General features: G+C 38.5%; 1 protein-coding gene across 1 annotated transcript in view; it reads right to left on the reverse strand.

Annotated features, from left to right (window-relative positions):
- Positions 1-2,509: 2,509 nt before the first annotated feature.
- Positions 2,510-23,443, reverse strand: part of BAZ1A (bromodomain adjacent to zinc finger domain 1A) — a 64,699-nt gene continuing 43,765 nt past the window's right edge. The window contains exons 18-27 of the mRNA XM_066552499.1: positions 22,322-22,930; positions 19,561-19,724; positions 19,224-19,378; positions 16,512-16,660; positions 9,033-9,280; positions 8,717-8,940; positions 6,962-7,431; positions 5,776-5,918; positions 4,056-4,143; positions 2,510-3,523 (exon numbers count right to left, since the gene is read on the reverse strand). Of these exons, the coding sequence (XP_066408596.1) occupies positions 3,333-3,523; positions 4,056-4,143; positions 5,776-5,918; positions 6,962-7,431; positions 8,717-8,940; positions 9,033-9,280; positions 16,512-16,660; positions 19,224-19,378; positions 19,561-19,724; positions 22,322-22,930 (2,441 nt within the window). The 3' untranslated portion in view covers positions 2,510-3,332. The remainder of the gene's footprint in view (positions 3,524-4,055; positions 4,144-5,775; positions 5,919-6,961; positions 7,432-8,716; positions 8,941-9,032; positions 9,281-16,511; positions 16,661-19,223; positions 19,379-19,560; positions 19,725-22,321; positions 22,931-23,443) is intronic.

Here is a 23,443-nt window from a genome sequence, read left to right on the forward strand (position 1 = left end):
TTCCAGCATTGTTACAGACTTCCAGAAATCAGACTTCCAGCAGGTGAATCTGACACTGGATATGCCAGTCAAGGTCATCACCTGCCTCCTAATACAGGTGAAGGGACTTGATACAACAAGTCCTAGCTACGCTGGTGTTGACACCTAAACAGCCAATATCAGCTTGACTGCAACCACCACAGAAGGCTACAGCCAGCATTTGAAGTGGCCTTCACCTTGTGACCTCATCCTGCTTGGGTAGGAAGGGCTGCTTCTAGTACCAGCAGTCACTGTGGGGATTGGTCTTCTGCAGCTTTGGTAGCCTGTGGTGGCCAGAAGGTGAGCAAGCTTTCTTTGAGGAAATTCTGGTGTTCCCTGGACAAGAGAATCCTTTGGATTCTTTGGGCTCTCAAAAACTATTCCAAGAGAATAGTTTTTGAGAGCCCAAAGGGACTGGTCCCACGGCTACTGAAGAGTCATGTACAAAAAAAACATCAGAAGAAATTACCTAGGGCAGTTACTCAGCTCTGAAATGAATGAAAGGGGCAGAATTTGCACAGCAGGAAAAGCAGCTGGTGTTGCAGTATCCGGATACATGCCAGGGCTAAGATCTATGGAAGCTACCAAGAAGGGCAAGACTTTCACTGTTGCATCTTGTTAAAATGCTTAGAGCACAGATGCTACACTTGATGCTACACTTACACTCAACTAAGCCTACTGCCTCTTTTCTATAGCCTCATCAGTCTGAATCCAAAACGAAGCTGTTCACCCTCTCCATTTTGACACCTTTGTGAAAAACTTGCCTGAAGCCCTGACAGATACTGTACAGATCTTACTCTGATGGTAACATCAGGTGGGATGGCTGATCATGGTAACACACTTTCAGGGGGAAAAGATGGATGAGGAGCATGAATATTTCAGCCCTTAAGACAAGGAGGGAGATAGAAGTAACCCCCCTTTTCCCAAAGCCCATAAAAAAGATGTCCTGACACAGCTAAGAAAAAGCATCACTGAAGTCTGAAAAAGCATCAAAGAAAGTACCAGACCGGGCAGTCTGCTCTGAGGACTTGGTTCATGCCTCACAAGCACCACCAAAGCCAAGGACAGTCAGAGCTGAACTGCACATATGGCAGACAGGAGTATTTTGAGCACAGCTGTTCAAAGCAGAATAGCACCTCCTGTATTTCACCTTCAGTGTATGTAAGTGAGGCCTCAGGCTTGCAAACTTAAAGGGAAATCAGTAACTTTGCTGAGCACAAGCATACAAACACCATTGTCAAGCAGAGATTTGGGTTGGACTGTTCCCACTTGCTCTATCCAAACCCAAAAATTATAGCTGCATTGTTAAGGGGATGCTATTGAAGGAAATAGGAATGAACAGCTGGGAGTAGGTTTGGAACAGAAATTATTTAACTTACATCTGCCACAGACAGACTTACTCAGCTCACTGTGCCCCTCCTCAAAATGTATTCACACTCAAGTCAATGGGGATTATTCACGTGAACAAGAATGAGCACAACTGTTTGTGCAACCTACTAGTCAGGACTTTGACAGCCTCACAGGACTGGACAGATGCAGGGGTACCAAGTACAGCTTACACCCTGCAACCAAGTCTTCTGCTGCTCATATTCCTTGCAGAATTTAGCATTCTTTATTGGGAGCATTTCTTTTGTGGGAACAAAAAATGTCTCTTAAATATAGACAGAGATGTCAGCTCTGAACGGAGAGCTTTCTGTGGAAAGCTCCCACAGAAACTCAGAAGTATTAGCAGACATTTCTAAACATCCCTCCCTCTTCTCATTCTTATAATTTTTAAAAATTATTTTTAAAAATCACCAACCCACAACTGCAACACTGAACTGATCAGTCTCCTATCCACCACCACCCATTCCCTGAATTCAAGAGAATGCCCATTCTCACACATCTAAGGCAAGGTAAGCACTACAGCAGCCAAAGAAAGCCCACAATTACATAGCAAGTAATTGTTAGGAGCATATTCAGGCTTTAACCCTTTAACACAAGCTGCATAAACACAGGCGGAAAGATGCTGCAGCAGCAGCAAGCCTCATGTTTGTTTTTCCTACAGCTCCTTCCTATCCCCAGACTTCCACTCCATAGTTTTTTCTCGGATTATGGCATATCTCCAAGAGGACAGGACTGATTTAAACCTATTAACTCAAACTGAGCTTAATAAATTTACATTAATAAATATTGAAAATAAAACTCTCAAGCATACTAAGGATACTTTAAAGAAGCTGCTGGTCAGCTGAACAAATCTGTGAGTTTTACACAGTAGAGATGCAAATTAAAGATCCATACAACTTACACTACTCACGTTACTCCAGACAAACTGATGGACACTTGCATACCTCAGAGACCAGCTAGCACAGTGGCTGCAGCTGCCCAGAGTGCTGGCTGGGGTACTCATACTGGAACCACATTCTGCTGTGTTGCCTCCAGCAAACTGTCCTCAGAAATTAATGGAAAGGTGGTGCAGCAGTACAACTCAAGAGGAAGTCCAAACTCAACATACTTTGAAAAAATGTGTCATTTTATTTGTACACTTCCAAAGTTGAATGTAGAAATTTAAGAGTACAGTCCTGCAAATTTACTCATTGCTAGAAGAACTGCCAGGGACACAAGAAAGTATTTATTGATTGATCATCAAGTCAGAGGGGAAAAAACAAACAAACAAACAAAACCCCACCCTCCAAAATTTAAAAAGTTATGGGACTTTTTTTTTTTTTTTGCCCCAAGTACAAATTTTATAAATACAAAACAAATTCACAAATTACTTTGAATGCTAAATAAATATCTACTTAATAAACTCAGACCGAATACCTCCAGCCAGCACTGGTACAGTACTTGAAAAGATATGCAGTTGTACTCATTAGTGTTGAGAAGATATGCTCAAACAAGTTTTAACAACACACACAGTTTCTTCAACTGTGCTACAGCAGAAGATTTTCTCTGAGTTGATAAAGCCCTCAATACCACAGCTCCTACAAAATCTAGAGGATGAAACAACGTTATTTTGTGCAGGAAAAAACAAAGTACTTCTGGAAGATATCTGGACACATGAATGTATTAAAAATGTACAAAACCTCTGTAAACCAGTACTGTATCCAGTACATCTATCAAAATTATTAGACACTGAATAAAACTGTAGCAAAGGTAATCTTTCCTACATTCTCCTGAGTGCTTAATATTATATTGAGAATATAGTGCAGGCCACACTTCAAGGTGGTTAAACAGTTGTTATTGCTTTAAATAGACATGACGACTGGGTAATTTAACAATCCATTTTAATGAATGTAATAAATTCCGTCAAGAACTCCTTTGGAAGGCAGAGGTTAGATTCGAGATTTCTTCGCCGCGGGAGCGGTGTGGTCCACGTTACCAGATGTGATGGGAAGTCCAAGCTTTTGAGCCTGAATGTGGAAGAAAGCTTGAAGTCTAGTTCCAGCTTTTGCTTCACTTGTGTTACGAGGGTTGTATTCAAAGCAGTTCGAAAACATCAGCTCAATATCTTCAATGAATTCAGCTAGGGAATAAAATAAGTTAATTTAGCATGTTTCAAGTCATCAGCAGTCTGACAAACAGTATGACACCAATAAATCAGTACAGTGATCCTATGCAGAGCCGCAACACAAAAACGTCTTTACGTGTATCGAGTTTCTATCCTTGTATCAGTGCTGTTCCATGTCAACATTCTTCAGTTTCTCTGATTATCAATACAGGAAATACAAATCAGAGACAGGAACAACAGTACCTTTTCTAATTATTCCATCAGTGTCACTCTTTGATATTAAAGGCTTGAGAACTACCAGAAGTTTCATAGCTGCCCATTTCTTATCTATCCATCATGCATGTTAGTAGGAAAGGAACTATGTTCAACAGATTTTATTTAAAAAAAATATTAGTAATTGCTCTTTAAAAAAAACCTAAAACACCACAAAACCCCAAAGCAAACACAATTTCAGCTTTCTAATCATCCAACACAGTTCTATTTTAGGACAAGGATTTAAAGTGAGAGAACATGGTACAATATACCCCTTTCAATAAATAATACTTACATGCTAACTTATATTCACATTTATTCACTTTTTCACGGATTATATTTAAGGCAATAGGTTTTTTGATTATATCATAGTAGTCTGGTACCTAAAAGAAAAAATTCAAACAAAAAGATCAACGGACAAACAAAGGGAAGCTTAAATTCTGCCTATGTAAAACATTAAAACAAATAATGTATCAGCAAAAGGCATTTATATTTTGCTTTTGAATAAACAGAGGAGTCTTACACAACTACCTTCATTCCCTGAACTGAATACTAGTTTTCAGGCACTGGTTGTTTTTTTTTTCTATCATTCAAGTAGCAGATTACAACAAACATTAGCCAGCAATTTAATAAATAAATCTACTCCTAAATGCCCTGTGAACAACTATAAGAAAATTGCATGAGCAGATAAGCATTGTGCTGTTCCAGCTATTCCCATCTGTCCAGTACAAAAATTATTTCCAATCTTTTAAATTTTTTATTTTTCCCGCAATATATTACAATGTTAAAAGCTCTTTAATCATGAGTAATAATCATTTTGACTCCACCACTATTCATTCAAAATTCAGAGATTCCATTCACTTGTGTTGAAGAGCAGGAAGCAGGAGACTCTACGCAAGTACTATGGGATCAAGAGTCAGGGGAGGAAAAGGACTGCCTAACCCTTAAGTGTACTGATCATTTGGATCCAGTTTTGAATTCCAGTAAGCACCAAGTCTAGGGTGCCCGTCTCACAAAGTGGGGTGGGGGAAGCAAAAGAAAAAGGTATCTGATCCAAACATGCCTTTCCCTCCTCCAAGGAAAGGTACCCACATGCACTACCATGTATGTTTTAAAACCAAGGTTTTGGTTATGGCCTGCAATTTTACTCTAGATCAACTGCAACCTGCAAACAAACCTAAAGGAAGAATCAGTAAAGAAACAGAATTAAACTGAAATATTTTTTTTTCCTTTAGGAGTGCTGTTTATGTAATTACTAAAAAGAAAAGTATTTTTCTCTTTCTGGCTTGCTGTGCACTGCCCATTCAATGTATCCTTTACATTGTCTTAAAGGCAGCTAAAAGTTTAAACCAAAATATCTATCATGATGAAGAAAATCTGGGTCTGGTATGGATTTCTCCTTCCAACTATATAGAGACTATCCCTTAATGATGGATTCAGGCAAACCAGAATGCACTGAATTCTAGCAGTTTAGTTTCAGCACCAAAACTAAGTTGAATTCTCCATCTTTCTTTGCATTCACCAGATTCTTGCCCTTCCCAACATAATTCCAATAGTCTATTATTAGGCAGTCACTATTCTCCATTTCATTCAAAATTCCTCTCCTCCTCTATGCTTACTTTGTTCATTCACATTTGTACATCATTCTCTTTGTCCAGATAGATTACCCCTCCAACTATTTGTGACTCTGAATTCAGCATTTCAGGTCTTTATTAAACAGCTATCATTGCTAGTTTTAGCAGAGCCTCAAACACCAAACTCTGGGTTTTTTAAAACCAAAGCATTTCACATTTTAAAATGCCCAGTGAAAAGTTTATGTAAAATTTTGCCAATACCACATAAATTGTGGAAGTTTTTTCTGACACCAAATATCTGAGCTGAAATGCAAGAGTTCTCCTGAATCCCATTGCTTGGCTCTATCCTGCCGTTTGCACCATGCTGTAAATTCCCCAGGTTTACCAGCAGCAAGCAGGGCTCTCAGCCATTACTGCTGCCTCTAGAGTTGTGTCAGTTACCTGGATTTTGGAAACCAGTTTCATGAAAGGCCAGCTGTCATCATGCCGCACCAGCTCCACTATCAGCTGTTCAAAAGCTGAGAGTTCATGGACTCCGCCCTGACGTCCTGAACTTCTCCTGCTCAATACTGGAGGAGATGATTCTGGAAAAAAAACCAACCCAACATCCCCCCAGATAAAGATTAAAAGCCTGACAAATAAAATAAAATTTTAAAAAATTAATAAAAAGCTGAAACACCATTATTTTGGGGTACTAAAACTGTAGTTTAAAAGCACAAGGCATGTAGTTTGACCTAAAGTAGTAACTATACTCCAGTCTTGTCATTTACTACTAAAATGTCTCTCTTGCCATACAGAATGCTAAGTACCAGGCCTTAGCTGGGTGCCTCCTCCATTGCATTAATTTTGGACGTGATTTTTTTCACTGATTTCAATCTTAAAACAATTTGTTAAACACTTGAAGAAAAGCCCTGTTAGAGAAAAACAAGAATAAGCTGGCTGCTCCTAACTTTTACTTTCACAAAAACCTCTATTCAGATTGGTTTTATCTGCTTTCAAGAGTAGTCAGCAGGGTAGTTAAAGGAAAAGTTCAGACATTCTGAATAGTGACAGACAGAAATGGTGAAGAATACAAGGCTGCTACACTGGAGTGCAAGCTCTTTTATGCTCTTCAGTCTCACACTGGGTCCTTTTTGTTTTAAAAGTTATTGTATCTTTCCAAATATTTCCTTACCATCAAAATATTACTTTAACAAGCACAGACACCGTTAGTCCTATACCAGGCAGACAACATTTTTCTTCTGGAAGCAGTTTATTGTTCTGTGTGTATATTCCCAATTTCACTACGTTCCCTCTATATGTGCTCTTCACTGTTTAATTCTTTAATAAAATAAAATCATAAAAGCTACAAGTAAGCATTTCCATTTGTGTGGATTGAGGCACTTCCAAACTTTCAATCCACTTATTATAGAGCATATTGTGTGCAAATATGAAATTTCAAATATGGATACAATAAATCTCAGATGGCTGAAAATTTTAAGGTTCTGTCAGTGTGAAAGAAAAACTGTCTCATTGGAAGTGGCAAAACTGCCTTCAACCACTACTCATGATCTCCATGCTCTACCACGCAAGTATTTTATCAAGGAACAGAATGTGGATTTTGCTGTGATAAACACATTTCTCTAACCTGTAGATTGTCGTTTTCTGCCTCTTCTCTTGGGTTCAGCAACAGGAAGGGAAAGCTTTGAAGCAGCAACTGGCAGTTTCCTGAGCCGCTCAGCGGGCTCTGCAGTATCCACAACTCGGAACCCGAGGGAGTTGGAGGGGCTGCTTCCCAGTGGGCTCTCAGCGCTCTTTCGTCCTCTCCGTCTTCTTCGAGGACCGAGTAGCTCCACAAAAACATCTGCTGGTAATGAACTTTGGCTCTGACGAGTGGTCCGGCTGTGAAATCTTAAAGTGGGCTTAGTCACTGCTGAGGAGGCTGATTTTATGTTTCTCAAACCCCTTCTGGTCGTTTTTGACGAAGATTCAATTGGCTGGCTCCGAGAAGCATATCTTGCCTGACGCTGGCTGTTCTGACTTGAGAATGGATTGTTGAGCTTGGCTGCTCTCATTTTTAATGGAAACTTGACCTGAGATCTTCCTTGTTTTGATGGGCTATAAAGTGAACAATTATGTTTATTTATTCCAAAATTCCATGCGTCTCTCTTCCCTGTTTTCTAATTCAGCATTTAAAAAACCCAGCCATTCAAGATTGAACTGGTAAGCAGCTGGCTTACAACCTGATGCAGTCAGTCACCCAAAATTACCATTATCTTAAATACTCCTCTGGGGTCTCTTAGTGAAATATTATGTGGAGTACATACCTTAAAGGAATTTTCAGAATTATGATCACCTTTGCAGCTTATGCAATAAGAATACATTAACTGGAGCACCAGCTATCAATTTCTTTAAATCACTTATTTCTCACAGCAAATGTTAGCTACTAAAATTTCTGAACATTATTATCAGCCAGATAAATAAAGCGCAGTTGTAAAATGCTACTTATACGAGTTATGCTCTGGTCAGGTTTTGTAACTAATATTTGAGACTCCCCTTCCTTTACAGGGAAGAGACAAGATCCCAGAGATAAATTTATTTCCCAAGGACATGCACATTCTCTCCAACTACTGAATCTCAACTGTCAGAGCTGCTTGCCTTAGTCAATTCAAAAGACTGTACAAAAAAGAGAAGAAAAATACTCTGAGATTAGAAAAGTGTCCTTCAATTTTTATGTTGTTGACATGTGCATCAAATAAAATTTTTATTGAAATTATCACTTTGTATTATTTAGTTGATTGTATAGTGTTTTTTGGTCGGCTGTTTTTCAAAGATATTTTCTTGGGTTGGTTGTTTGGGTTTTGTTTGTTTTGGTGTTGTTATGGTTTTGGGGGGCTTTTTTGGGGGTAAGGTGGTTTGGTTTGTTTGTTGGCCTTTTTTAAACAGCTACTGCATTAGTCCTCAGGGACTCCCAATGTCCTGTGGCCTCCAATGGATTGTTTTCTCTAATGTTCTAATACTGTATGCATCTAGTCCTCAAAAATTCAAAAGTGGACAAAAATAACTCTGGGTTTTCTCCAGAAAACCTTTACTGTTTGAAACTCTTTCCACTTCACATTCACACAGCAGCTGTACAGAAATAAAGCTCAGATGGCCTTCTCTCACCCATACATTCAAAGCTGGAATTTTTATCCTGAAAATGAACCCAAGTCCAGAGGCCCTAGCTTTTGTATTCACTATTTTGTATTCAGTATTAAATCTTTTGGTAAGGGCCAAATTTGCAACAAGCTGCCATTTTTCTAAAAATAAACATTTTTTTCATACTAGAGTTTCAAGATACATGCTTATGTGAACAACTACTCCAAATTAACGATCAAGGTGATATTTTAACAAGTCTGTTTACCTTATCTCTTCCTCCTCTTGCGATTCATCCTCCTCATCTTGCTCTTCTTCATAATGCTCCTCCTCACTTTGTCCCATCTCATCATAGTTTGCCTCTTCTTCCCCTTCTAGTTGCTCAGCAGTCTCTTCATCACTTTCCACAGAAGGTCTCTGTCTGGAGGAGAGGCGTCTAGAGCGCTGTTTTGGTCGGCACTCTGGGCAAAACCAATCTCCTTCAGGAATGACCTAGAAACAGAAGGGGAAATGAAAAAGCATTAGCATTATAAGAACTATTCAAGCTCTGTGTGAAAAGGAAGCAGTCCTTTCTCCTGAGGTACCTTCAGCTTGGGCCTGATGCAGTAGGTGTGATAGCCTCGGTCGCAGCCATCACACAGCACCATGCTTTCCGCATCGCCTTTCTTCCGGCACACCTTGCAGCGAGCGTTGAGGATGGACTTGGACCAGATGACGCTGCGGTCCAACGTCGACAGGTGAAGGAAGACTTGGGACAAGCTGGTAGAAGAAAGAAGTGACTCTCTCCAGCGATCCAGAACTGTTTTATAGGACCGTCCACCATCACTGGCATCTTCCATTGGAGAAGGGGATTTAAAAAAATAAGAAAAATGACAAAACCCCACAGAATTATCAAACTTCTTTTTCAAAGATCCAGGTTATTCTAGAGTAAGAGGTAATACTCTGTCAAACAGACAGCAAGTAGCAAAATGGGAAAATAATTTTGTCTTATCTCTTCAGTACTGGAGTATTTTCTACATAGTTTCCAAGATGCTGGAGCTTTAGTATTTTACTCTTCAATACCTATTAAGCTTAGAACTTGCACATACATAGGTCCTTAATAAGACAGTAAACTCAGATATGAACCTCGAAACCTAATTTGATTCAATTTATAAAGTATAAAACATAACTTAAGATCATGAAAAAAGGATCACATATCCAATTTACCTTCCTTTGTATTTACATCTGGAAATCCCACAATGTTTAAAGAAAGTACCTGAAACTTCACTGGCAAAGAACAGCTTGAAGGGCACTTTTCACCCACACTTGCTCCAGTACGATCTACCAGAGAGCCTTTCAGCCCTCTGCCCATGCCTCACTGCCTTCAATCCTGCCCTGCACTCACTCTGCCTTCACAAGCACCTGCATCTCTGTGTGGCTGACCAGGCTGGATGACTGACCTGGATGAAATGTAACTGTTTCCTTAATACCTTTTAAGCAATGTAACACACAGGAGGGACCCGTGGTACACATCAAGTGTCAAACCAAGTGACACCTGAGTCTCTAATTAAGTTAAAAATAAACGGGGGAGGGAACAAGGGTGAGAAATTAGATGGTATTTTCAAATAGTTTTGGTTTGCAATCCAGGCCATGGGAGCAGCTACGCAAACACACACACTGAGTAACGAGGGGGACAGTACTGAATGGGAATGGGCAGCTGGGAACTAGAGAAGCAAACAGGCTGTTTGAGAACCTGAGAGAAAACAGAAGGTATAAATGACACCCTGCACTGCTGCTCCTGAGCAGGAAGCTGGTTTCTTTATTGAAGCCAAAAGTTATTTCTTGCATTTTAAAGTAAGAGGGTTTGAGAACAGGAAGAGACCATACAACAGTGCTTGTGGTTATGGAGATGTCTGCAGACTTCCCTTCTAAAAGTGATAGTCCAGCTACTACTGAGTGATCTCAGTTGATTAATGATGCACTCCAGTATATAATGCCACCCTGCCTGCTGGACTACTGACAGCGGGCACACGAATGGCCTGTGATGCACCTGTCTGCCAAATGATTTATTCCCAGGACTACAAGAGAAAATATCTAATAACAAATAAGATGAAAGAACAAAAATGAGACTAATTGCTCTCCTGGCAAGGCCCTTCTGCCTTCTCATCAACTGGCTGCCAGGATTTGTCTAATCTTGCATACATTTGCATTAGCAGCAAGCAGCACAAGAGAAGTGATGGGAGAAGGCAGAGGATAAACAGGCAACACAGCTTCATAAATAAAATACAGCCACTCCTGAACTGCAAACCTGTATTTCCTAACATTTTCTAGTACTTAGATCTTAGGCTTGCTGTGTTAAATTCAGTCTTCTGAAGACAGTAGACAAGGTCCTTTTCACAGTACTGCAGTATATTTCCATGGTTTTTTTTAATTCAGTAAGAAAATGAAAATTGCTTAAATCAGATTTGTACTGTAACTCTTACTCTTAAAGACACTTTATCTTAAGCATATATATAGTCTGGCAAGCATTTCTTTGGCTAACAATGACAGCTTGAGCATTATTACTTTTATTTGGAGGTTATTTTCAGCCTGGATTGGCTTATCAATATAGTTCATCACACAACAAAACAAATATATTGCAACTGTGAATTTGCAGAGCAAGTAGAGATGAAAATTCCTGACCACAACCTGCTTCAGTATGTCCTGCTGCTGAAACAAGCAAGCCAAACAACACTCACTGTTTCAGATCCCAATTTGTAAAATAAGAATAACACTTTTTTCTTCCATCCATCATCTTTCTCATTTATATTGTTAACTCAGAGGGAGAAATGGCCTCTTTCTTTGTGTCTGAGCAGCTCTACACCGCGCAGTGGGATACCCTTCTGTCAGCTAAGTCCTCCAAGCCTTGCTACAATGCAAATGAAGTCATTTGACAGATCTATGCACTCATCTATCAATAGCTAATTGAGTTCAGGGAAGGGTTTTCCATTTTAGTTTTTCTAGAAAGGATATGCAGTTGCACAATGCAGTCAAGTTTCAGAAAAAAAAATGGGGACATTAAAAGAAAGGGGGAAAAAACCCCAGGATTATGTGAACAGGCAGATTTTGGTCCCAAAGTGAAAAAAAAAATACAGTTCTTTATTTCTGGTTGCAGAAACCTTTTTCTTAGTTTTAAATATTTGAGCTATATTTGTTTCATGCTTAAACCTTTGGCTTCAATACCTTCAATGTAAGGAACTGGCTACAAAATTAAGTAAAAACCAATAAAAAAAGAAAACCTGATAAAATATTCAATGCTTTCTAATTCTTAGCAATACAAGTAACATTTAAAATTTACCATCACTCTGACTAGTCTTGTCTTTCACTCTCTTCCTCCTTTTATACCCCCAGTGGTGCCTTTCATCATCTTCTGCATTACCTAACATTAAATTCATAGAGTTATTTCAAATACCTTTTTGAAGCATGGCAGATTATTTTTTAATTAATTTTTATATTCCATAAATGTGTAGTCTAAAAACATGACTTGAACAGTGAACAGTGGTTCTCAATATGTGCAGACAGTGAAGGGTAGGGGAGTACTGTGCATGGAGGAATTGCACATCCCAGTGTTTACTCTGACTCCCACTACAAACAGAATGCTTGAACTAAAGGCTCTGAATCCTACCCTGCCTTACCTTTCTGTCCAACTCTGGTGCAAATGGCCACAGGAGCAGATACTAACCACAGGTTTTTCTCAGCAAACAATTTGTTTGGTCTGTGGTACCACAAACCTCCTCAGCTCAAAAAATGTAGCCATGTTATGGGCACAGTTCTCAAGGACCAAGAGAATTAGTTCATCTGTCCACTTGAAACAATGTATTTTGGATGGTTTTATGCAGGTGTGTTCTGGAGTATTAAAATGATTAAATTAACCTCTCAGGAAGGAAGAGCCATGGTCAACCTCATCTGCTCCAATTACAAGGCACCTTCTTTGACTGTCTTCTCTGAAGAGTAAACAAAAATTCTGTATCATAAAAAAGCCCATTTCCACCTTTGCTGCCTCTGCTCATGAAACTCTGCAGGGAAGTAATGGAAGCATAAGAAAAAAGTCTGTGCATATACCTATCATATCCTAGGATACTGTTGGAAGATGTCTGATGCTATTATGAGGACAATTATAAATAGGAAAGGAAACAGCTATGGGAGTACAGGAAACAAAGATAAAATCTAAAAAGAAAGGAATTGAATAAAGACAAGCAAAAAGGAACAAAAAAGTTGGTTTGGATTTTTTTTGTCATGCAAGGAGTGCGTGGCACAAGTTACAAAGCAGGCAAATGGTTCCCTCCATCAATCTCAAAGGTGCTCCCATGAATTAGAATCCAACCTTTTGCATGGAAATTTGAAGGATGCTTAAATGACTGAAGTCCTGAACTACTGTAGAAGGCAGACTTTTTTGTGCGTGCCTCACTGAACTCCAGGGCAACCAAATCACTTCATCATTTTATAACTCAACTTTCACATCTCTGTAAAAGGAATGATGAGACCTATTACTGCACTGCAAAGTATTTTGAAATGCAAGGAAGAGTCAATTTATGTCAAAAAAGAAGCAAAATTCATAATAAAAACCGCTTGTATTTCTTCCTTCTCAAACAATTTTTTTCTGAGAAGCAGGACTTCAGAGTTTCCTTCAAACAACTATTCAAAAAAGAAAAAAGGCTTTTTTACATCTTAACTCTGAAAATTTTGCAGGAAAACAATGTACTGCAACTGCACTCCCTCCCTTCCATGAGTCTCCTGTAACATTACCTTGGGCTGCACTGAAGGAAGAAAAACCAAATTTTCATAGTAATATTTAATGAAAAGATTTCAAAAAGACAGTTCATAATTAAGAAATGCATACAATTAAAATCATGTTACATTTCATCACCAGACAACAGAAGATTAGTGGGCATCTAGCAGCTCTGTGAGGCTGAAGGGGCCATTTCTGGGGTTTCCAGATCTCTTTTCACATCGCTATCTTCTCTGTCAGTCTTTTCTTGCTCTTCCACTTGAACATTTGGTATGCACCTCAACTCTAAACCTATCAGAATCACCAGCAAGGCTCTTGGCAGCCTGATAGAGCCTCAAACAAAAACGGAGCTGAGAGGAGCAGCTGGTCCTTTTATTGCTGTGCTGGGTCCCTTTGTCTGCTCTGCACCCTGGAGGCCACCAGCATAAACCTGCCAGTGACTGCAGGGAATTTCACTGTGCTGGCTTTAGGACTAGCAGCCATAAATGAAAACTAAAAACTGTTAAGTATAGCTCCATTCCCTAATAGGAACAGAGCAAAGTAAAGGGAGGGATAGAGAGGGCAAATAAACTTTGCAGTGAAAGCAAGAACTGAAATAATGACAAAGAGCATTTTCAGTGTGGTTTAAAGCAGAAATGCAAGGGCACTCTTTTTACTGCAAGTGTTCCCCCTGTACTGCTACAAAAACAGAACTCCCAGCACTTGCTTGACTTCCAATATTTTTACTTCAATAGTAACTCAATCAGCCAAAAAAGTTGGGATTATCAGATTGAACATGAAAAACAGATATACAAGGCATTTTGTCGGGAGGGGTGGGGGGGATTTACCTTAAATAATTCGAACAACTATTAAAAAAAATCCCTCCTGTTAGGAAAAAACCCCAGAACAAATGAGTGCAGAGACACAGTAATCTATATAAGAACAGTAAAACAAAACTAAAAACTCCTCAAACTAAACCCCAGTGGTTACAAACTTAAGAGTTAATTTCTATCATCAGAAAACTGTTGGTCACACTTTAGAGGGGTCGGGGAAAAAATGCATCACAGCTCTGAGCACACAGCAGTCCTGAAGAACAAGTGTCCACTTGTCATTAAAAGCACTACAAACACCTTGTCAAGCTGAGTAGGGAACTTTTCTATGTCTGTTGTACATACACAATCTTGCCTTCATTCAGATTCACCTCCTGTTAAAAGCAGCCCATTACGCAACTGAAAACATGAGACATTTGGCACCAAAAAGCAAGAGGGAACCTGACACTGTCACTTAATGATTAGGGCAGCAAGCCAGACCAGAGGACACCTGGGATCCTTCCTGCTTCTCAGCAATGTAGGTTATTCTATACATTACTGTCATCTTAGAGCAGTAGTATTTTTCACAGCAGAAGAGATCCACAGGCAAATTACAGTAAACAAACATCAGAGATTTAAGATATGCAAAACACATCTATTTGCTTTCCTTATATACTCCCTTTGCCACTCAGTATAAAACACCTAAGAGAACAGGATTTCCAGGTGAAAAAAAAAGCCAACCCACCATCATTCCAAAGGTAAGGCAAAAACATGAACCAACATAAGATTATGGCAGAGTTGAAACGCCAAAAAGAAGACAGAAGACTGCTAAAAAATTTTCTCTCCAATACTTCTGGGGCATTTTTCTTCTTTTAGTCTTTTTCCTCTAACTCAGGATGCACGATCAATGGCCACAGCCTGCTAATAACCATATTTTTCCCCTTAGGGGAATAGTAAACTTATAACTGTCAGCAAGGGGCTGTCAGCAAAATACTCACAGACCTTGTATGGAAATGGAGGCACATAATGCACAATGTATTTACAACTTGTACATGAAAAGTAGGACAAATGCTAGAGGCACTGTCAATTAACTATTGCACAGGTTGCAATCTAGTCATATAGCAGGAAATAAGCTGTATCATGCCTGGCTTGGAAAGTGCAGACATATTTGAGTTGACCAAGCACTCAGCCAAGTAAAGCTTTTAAACAGCTGCGGTTTCAACTATTCCTGTGCTCTCCCCTTTCATCTCAATCATTTGCTGCACTTCCCTCTTCTAGAGGTCATCACACTGATATCTAAAGCTTGTGGAAGGGAACCCATGCCCACGGTGTCAGTCTCTGGCACAAATCTAGCTTAAAGCCATCTTCAGTGGCAACTGATACCCAGACAGCAGGCTCCATGCAGGAGCAGCCAAGATGCAGAAAAAATTTCAGGTCAACTGCGCAACAGGGTACCTAACATCTTGTGTTAACACACCAAAACCTGCACTTTTGTCTTCAACTACTACAGCAGAGTCTGCCAGAGCAGAAGGATTTTATACACAGTGACTTTCAGAAGAGTATCAGTCTACCAGAGTGTAGCAGTTGTTGCTCTGGAATGTACTGCACTGGCAAACCAGAGGTGAGAGGTAAAGCAGCCCAGCAAGCACAGAGCACAGCTCATCCTCAGTGTGCCATCAAGACAGGAAGTCTGACCAAGACAGCCACCTTGGGAAGGAGGAACTACCTTTACACATTTCTTTAAGATCAAAGTCCACTTCTGAATTGCAAAAGGATCCTAAGGAATCCAGACCTGAGGGATCATGGGAAAACAAACTGACTTTATGCACTTTGGATCCTCTCTCTCACCTCCAGAGCCTCATCAGAGGAAGCCAAGTAAGAAATACGTGTCAAAGTCAAGCTGTAATCCTACTTTTGTTTAAATTTTTCTTGCAACCTTTTATTTCCAAGTTTTACTGCACAAACACAAAACCAGAGAATCTTAATGTCTGCAATGTAAGTATTTCCTACACTTTACTGTAAGTATTCTGTTATTGCTGAACAAGGTGATCCAGGTAAACTAGGTCTATATTGCTTTCATTGAAACGGTATAAAAAGAAGCAAACAAAATAAAAGAACTGCATGATATACTGGCCTCAACAGTAATTCTGAACTATAGTGTTCCCCCAGAAAGCTTGATCATTTCTGCCTAAGGGTACATTTTGTCTGCCAATGCATCAGTATAACTGTAGCACCACATAAACAAGGTCACTGGAAAAAAATCTATGTTCAATAAGCATGCATTTAAGAATTTGCTTGTTAATTAATACATTTTATATATATATATATATATATATCAATATATATGTGGGTGTGTTAACTTTTTGTTCTTTTCCCCAAGATGTCCTTCTAAAGCATCCAGTCTTACAAAACAAGCAAGTGGGTTAGGGGTCAGGGGTATTACTGCAGTGCTGGGATGGATGTGTTTGGTTTGTTAGTTAGAAAATCCTACACAAGACTAGAGACAGAGTTTCAATTCTGAGACTTACCAAGAGGTGCTTTGAGGAACCTGCGTTCAATTCCTTGTTCTATCTGAAGCAGTGCAGATGCCAAGTAGTGGACCACATTACTGACTGGCTGAGGAGTACTTGTGCTTGTTGATGCAGCACTTGGAGCTTCGGTTTTTAACCCAACAAGTCTAAAAGAGAAATGTATTAAATTATCTTTTGAAGTCTCTGAAGTTAATACCAGAGATTCTTGCAAATGTATCTACAGAAGCTTCTTGTTTTAACTCCACGTACTCACATGGATTACTGACATGAACAGATAGCACACAGTGTGATGAGCTATCCTAATGCTTATGTTTGCTCAGCTAGCCTGGCTGATCTAGACAATTCATCTTTAGGTAACAGTTTTATAAATTGCAAGAAATATGGATGACAAATTTCAAAACAACTCAGACTTCCAAAAAATCTGATGTGACATCCATCAGCTAGTTTATGATAGATTTCTGTGAAGAATGTAGTTCCAACAATTCTTCAATGAAAACACTTCCAGTGGCAAAATGTAGTCTTTTAGAACACATCCACCTGCAGAAGTTCAATTACATAGATCCCTACAATTCAAAAGATTTTTGAAAAGAAAATTAAAAAAAAAAAAACAAAGTAATTTTTAAATGTAAATCAGGAATTGTTAACTTGTATGTCCTCATGCTTGGAGGATCTTTATAAAATACTAACTTCTTATGTAAGGGTGGTTAAAAAACCTCCCAAACAATACAAAAAACCCAAAAACCAACAACCTAAAAAACCCCCTGAAACCAACCATACAAACGCCACAAACAAAAAACAAGCAGACCACCAAAGAGGCAGTTTTCCAACAGAACAGAACAGGACCAAAAGACTAAGCAATAATTTCAAAATGTAGCTAATCTTTCTGAACCACAAACATTAAATAATGTGTAGGAGAGCAGCTCACACTACTGAAAGTAAAATTCCATTTCTACTTGGGGTTTATAAAAAATTAACTAATTAAAACTGTCTGGATTCTGCCTTATTCTCGTGAATAAGCAATGCTTTTGGTTGTCCCTGTTCTTTTTTCACACTTAAAAGCTGTTCATTATATTTTGCAGTCACACACATTTTGAGAGCCTGAAAGCAAACAGAAAGAAAGCTGCAGTGTTATTTACATTTCACTAGTCAAACTCCAAGGTCTTAATGAGATGTCACTTGCTCTGAGGTGGATAAAAAGCCCCACATCAAAAGCAATCTGTCACATGATTTCAGAATCCCATACTCTGATTTAACAAGCAAGACTTTATTAGAGTAGACTTTATTCAGAAACTCTGATGGAGTCAGTATCAAATGGAAAAAAATTAAGCTACAAAGTTCTGCAGTTGAATTAAGAGTTGGCAATGGAACAAGTACCCAACATTAAGTGGAAACAGATAAATTTCAGCTTCTTAGTTAAAACAGTGGAATACTTCTATATTGTGGTTTTCAGGAACCAAATGTCTGTATACTGCATAATTAATATAAAAGATGATCCCACCTATTTTGCATGGAACTAGAGAACTCTGACTCAAAGGACAGTCTAACAGGAAAATTCTAATTCACAGTGATGAATGAGAACTGAAATAAAATGAGAAAAATACCTGAAGAACTTCAAATTCCTAACATCCAACACAGCATTCATTAGTCCACTCAGAAATACAGCTTTTATAGAAGTCTAACAGCAGAAATGCCTCACAAAATATGTAAGGCAAACAATATGTTAGTACAATGACTGTCTCAAATCTTTTTTCCTGATGTATTTCAATATTCACATCCTATCAAGAGATACAATTTCATATGCATTAACTATATTAAGGTAGACATTTATTTTTGACAAGTATGCAACTTTGGAGAATTAAGAATTTGGAAATCTTCACCATTTCTGTGATTTCTCAAGTTTGATTTACAACAAGAACTGCTATCAGAGAGCCACATCTGTCTCAAATGTTTAAAAACTAAACACCACAAAACACTTTACAGCTACAACACTGTAGGATTTGAGGTTTCCTTCCTTCATTATGTTGCAGCTTGCTCCACAGAAGTATTATCATTCCTAAAGTTGTAAGATCACATCTCCATTTTGCTGCTAAGCTTAAAGTTAATCCAGACCATGGCCTGTTGCCCCAGTGGTTCTAACCATGACTCACAAGGTAAGTGAACAGGCCAGTTCAACCAGAGATTTGTTACTATTACCATTTTTCCTTTACAATACCCCTATACTCTTCTCAGAAATTGAAGAGTTTTGATTTTGTTGTTTTGTTTGGTGGGTTTTGGTTTTGTGTCTTATTGGACGTTTTTTTGTTTGTGTGAGGGTTTTTTGGTTTGGGGTTTTTTTGAGGGGGAGGTTCTTCTGGGAAACACATCATCAATTGCCAGTGTAATTTTTTCCCTGCATTTAATATTACTTCAAAATGAATCCACATGTTCCTTCTTTGATAATTAATGTTTACTTTGAGCAGTGTAATATCTGAATACTGAAAGATGTAGAAATTGGTGCCTTAGTCTTAGATGGTAATAGAACAGCATCATTTACAGACTATAAACCAAAGTAAAATCCTGCTTTTTAAGATACACAGTCTTAAAAATCACCATGTAGAAGAATTTGAGGGTAATAATAACTTGAAGGTCAAAATGTTCCCAGCCAAACAAAGCCAGAGCACTGGTATAAAACTCAGAGAGAAGAACCATTATTTAAACTATAGCTCTTACCTGTCTTTCACAATAAACTTATCATGATCATCAGTTTCCATTTCTTCAGATTCTTCATTCACAGTTTTAATAATGCCATTTTCTTTGTTTTCATCATTCAGAAACTCATATCGCCCATGTTCTAGGGCTGCTCTCCAAGCCTGTCTGTCTGTAACCTGAAGCAAATATACAAATTTGAGGTTTCTAAAGAATCAAAGGACACAAGCTTTTAGTACCCATTACTATCTACATTTAATTTAATTATGCTTTCAGTAAAACCATTGCATGCAAGAGTTCTCATTTAAGTTACAGACTTGATGGCACCATGAAGTTCCCACATTCTACCATTTACAAATACCTTAATAGCCCCCAATGTTCCTTGGTAGATCCTGTCTTCAATGTCCAAAAGAAAGTCCCTAAGTCTCAGTTCAAGTTGCTTCTCTGCAGATGGATGAGATCCATCATGGACATTCTGCATCCTTCCCCTTCCTACAGGAGGTCTGACATCACTCTGAGGTTTTTCTGCAAGAACAGCAAGTAATTTGGTGTTAGTAGATCTTGTTCCTTTAAAGCAGCTGTTGGCAGAGGGAACAATAGTACAAGACAGAACAAGCTGAATACATGAGTTCAAAATTCCCTTCTTGTAACGAGGTGCCAACACCAACATCTGTGCCAGCTAAGGAATCTGATTCAGCCAGGCAGGGTAATGATGACCAAGAGATGGCCAATAGAGAGGATTGGCATCCACTCATAACAACTCATGAGAGAAACCCTCGCTAATTTAAAAGTAGTTCTTTTGTCTTAAAATCCTTTCAAAAATAGTAGATAAGTAACATCAACCTTACTTTAGGAGGAGAACAAAAAGAGAGAGAATAAAGTCACATTTCTATTATTTGATTGCTCCTACTTTACAAGAGAACTCTTCAACTGTCTTTCCCGCGTGTATCTTTATCATAGAAACACTTAAAATAAGCATGTGCAATTGAAAATCATAAAACCTAACAGAACAAGACAAGATAAAATCTCTTTTGAAAACCTAACCTTAGAACAAAACAAAAAGATAAGATGATACAGGCACAGACAAGACTGACTGTGTCCTCTAATTAAAGGCAGGGAAAAAGGAGCAAGACAACTAATTTATGAAAATAAGGTGAGAGCTGATGATGATGGGCTTTCAAGTAAAAACCTACTCCCAAGAGAACTCAAAGTTCATGCAAAAACTCAAAAGCCACAGGAAAGAGCTGAAAGTCTGCCCAAATCCTAAATTAATGCTTGCAAGTCTGCATAGGTGGTGAACATTTTTGTTCACAGGATTTACCTTAAAACCTTTGAGTGCAGTGATAAGAAGGTACATGCAACAATTTAAGAGGTATTTAATAGATAATATAAATAAAGCTGCTGCTAAGAAAGCACAGGATGAATTTCTAAAGTGCTCTCAAATTGCTGAAAGAATTCCCTGTAACTGAAAGCAATCATGCAAATACTCTCAAATGTGGACTAGCAACTCCACTGCTTGGATGTGGGAAAAGTCCTTTTTGATTTAAAAGCAGAGAAGAAATGCAGTATTTTTTCTTGAGCAGAACTAGAAAAGCAGCAACTGCTTTTCAAATAATTGACAAGGAGAATTTAGCGGATACTGGAATAAAATCAAGTAATAGCACATACCGATTTTACTTCCATGCTCTTTTGAGCAGGAACTTGAAAAGGCAGAAGAGCAGCCTACACTGCAGGAGAATCCCTCTTGTCCTACAAGTCATTTGAGTGAAGGCAATAGGGCAGCATCAGGAGTCCACAGCAGAAAAGCTCCCAACCCAGTACACCTACACGTGGCTATTTATCCCTGCTTATCACACAGTGGTGTGGCACCATTGGTATTGGACCACTGCATTTGAATTTTCTTGATCTCTAATAAAGTGAAGTTCAAAGCTGCCTCTCTTTTTTTTTAAATGAAAATCAATATTATTCAACAGTTCTAACTTAATTAAAAGAGAAGAAAAATCTGTGACTATGGACATCAAGTTGATTCGGAGCAGAAAGCAACACCCAAAACACAGATAAAGATGCAGGGGTTAAGAAAATAAGGAACCACACATAAAGCTCAAAACGTATCAGAAGATGACAGATATTTGCACAAAAAAGAACCCAATATAGAAAGAAGGCCTCAAAATAAAGCTTAATCACTATGCAAAAACTCTGTCCTGTGCTAGTTTCCACCAAAAGAGATGGTGGATCAGTCATAAATTTAGCAGTATCTGATGTGCTCACAGTGTGTCCTAGCATACCCACTCCAGGAAAACAGAATTTGTGTCTGCTGTGAATAATATTCCCTTGCCCCAATACAGATAACCCCAAATCCTCAAGGTAATTTGTCATAATTAAACATAAAATGCAATTTCTTAAACATCACCCTAGGGAGTCTCACTTTGATAACACTGTCTACCCACCAACATGCTATAAGCAAGCCAGCTGTAAGCTGTATGTGCAGAATTTTATCAGCGATTGGAGCCAATGCCTTGCCAATAAATGCCAAAATACTTGGCTAGGAGAAAAAGGAAACAGCCCCAAACCCTAGGTCTAGGATGGTGTTCAGTACACTTCTATGTTTAAAAAGCTATAAAAACATCTGCTATCCTGCTGCTTCCTTCTGCACTGAGTGTCTGCCAAAGGAAGAAAAGGGAAACAAAACCCAGAAAAGAATAATATCACAAAATGCCACTGCACAGATGTAAATCCATCTAACAACCAACCCAGCTACATGGCTTTTTAACATGTATTAACTTTTATTCCTCAGTTAATCTTTTTCCAAAGCTAAAATTACTTCCTAAAGTTGTCTGTTTAAAAGCCAATCCCGGTTTACTAAGCAGTAAGATCACAGAAAAATTATTGCTTTTTTTTTAGCATGAAACACCAGAAAATACCACAAAGGTCTCTCAAGTAGGATGAAAAAAGAAATAGAAGGCAGGGAAAAAACCAAACTTGTCTTCCATTGAGTCAAAAAAAGCTTAAGGATAATTCTTAGACCCTAGAAATTACAGTTAAATTAGAACTAGAGATTTCTATAATATTATATAGAAATTTAATCCATAGAATCAAATTAAGACCAAGAGCCTTTCATTTACCTGGAATATGGAATTTCTCCACAGGAAAACTGCTTAGTTGTTCATATATTCTACTTTTCTCTTGTAAAAGAGTTTCTTTTAAGGCACTCTCCCTGTGTCCTCGGGAATTGAGAGCCTCTAGGAGTTGGTCCAGTTGTTCCCGAGAACTGTAAAAGCACCAACGGTTTGGTTTGTATACTGGCCTTGGCACCTCTACGACAACACTGGTACGTGAATCTTGGTCAATATTGGAGGTAGATTCAGAGGATTTCAAAGACTCTCCAGTTTTACTGAATACCTGAGGTTCATTTGTGCAAGACTGTCCACTATTCTGAAAGGAAGAGGTTCGAGGCAACAACATGTCTTCTGTGAGACCAGAATAGTCCTCCTCGACAAACAATCCAGGAACAGAAGGGAAAATCCAGTAGCGTCGGTACAGGCGGTCACGACCCAACGGGGTGATATTTGTGCAGGCTGTTGCATTCTGAATCTTTTCTAACAGTTCCTTCTCTTTCTTTTGCTGTTCCTGTTTTAAAGCTTCTTCATCTTCAGCAGTAAGAGGTTCGCTCTTTTCACAAGTGGTCTCTTCTTGTCTTGTAAATTCTTTAAATCCATTTTGCCCTCTCCTTCCTAAGTTAAAAGAAGTGTGATAGGAATTAATTCACAAATTTTTTAAACCAAAAACTCAAGTAAAGGGCAAGTTTTAGTTCTGTCCCTTTTTGGTTATCCAAACTTGCACTGTCAAAGACCATCAGCTCAGTCAAGAGACAATACTGGTTTTATAAAAGAAAAACTCACGTGATTAACCCCCATTCCCTTGAAGAACAGGTAACCACTTTAAATACATCCTCTCTTTGCAGAAACTAGACCAAATCTCATTTACTGACACTGTAATCTTCAATATCATACAAAAAGAACCAAAATTTTAAGAATGCAAAAATGTGTAATAGAAACATCTTATATAAAGTAGAATTCTAGCAATTTCAGTACTGAATACAAACTATGATCCTGACTTTATTTACCATACTCAAAATGATGATCTTAAACCACCAAAGGTCTCAAGAAAGACCACAATCCCTACATAGCAGCTTATATAGCAAACTCAGGCATCTTACATTTAAAAATTAAACTGATCAAGTATTT

This window comes from Molothrus aeneus, chromosome 6 (assembly GCF_037042795.1).
Source record: "Molothrus aeneus isolate 106 chromosome 6, BPBGC_Maene_1.0, whole genome shotgun sequence".
NCBI classification, from domain to species: domain Eukaryota; kingdom Metazoa; phylum Chordata; class Aves; order Passeriformes; family Icteridae; genus Molothrus; species Molothrus aeneus.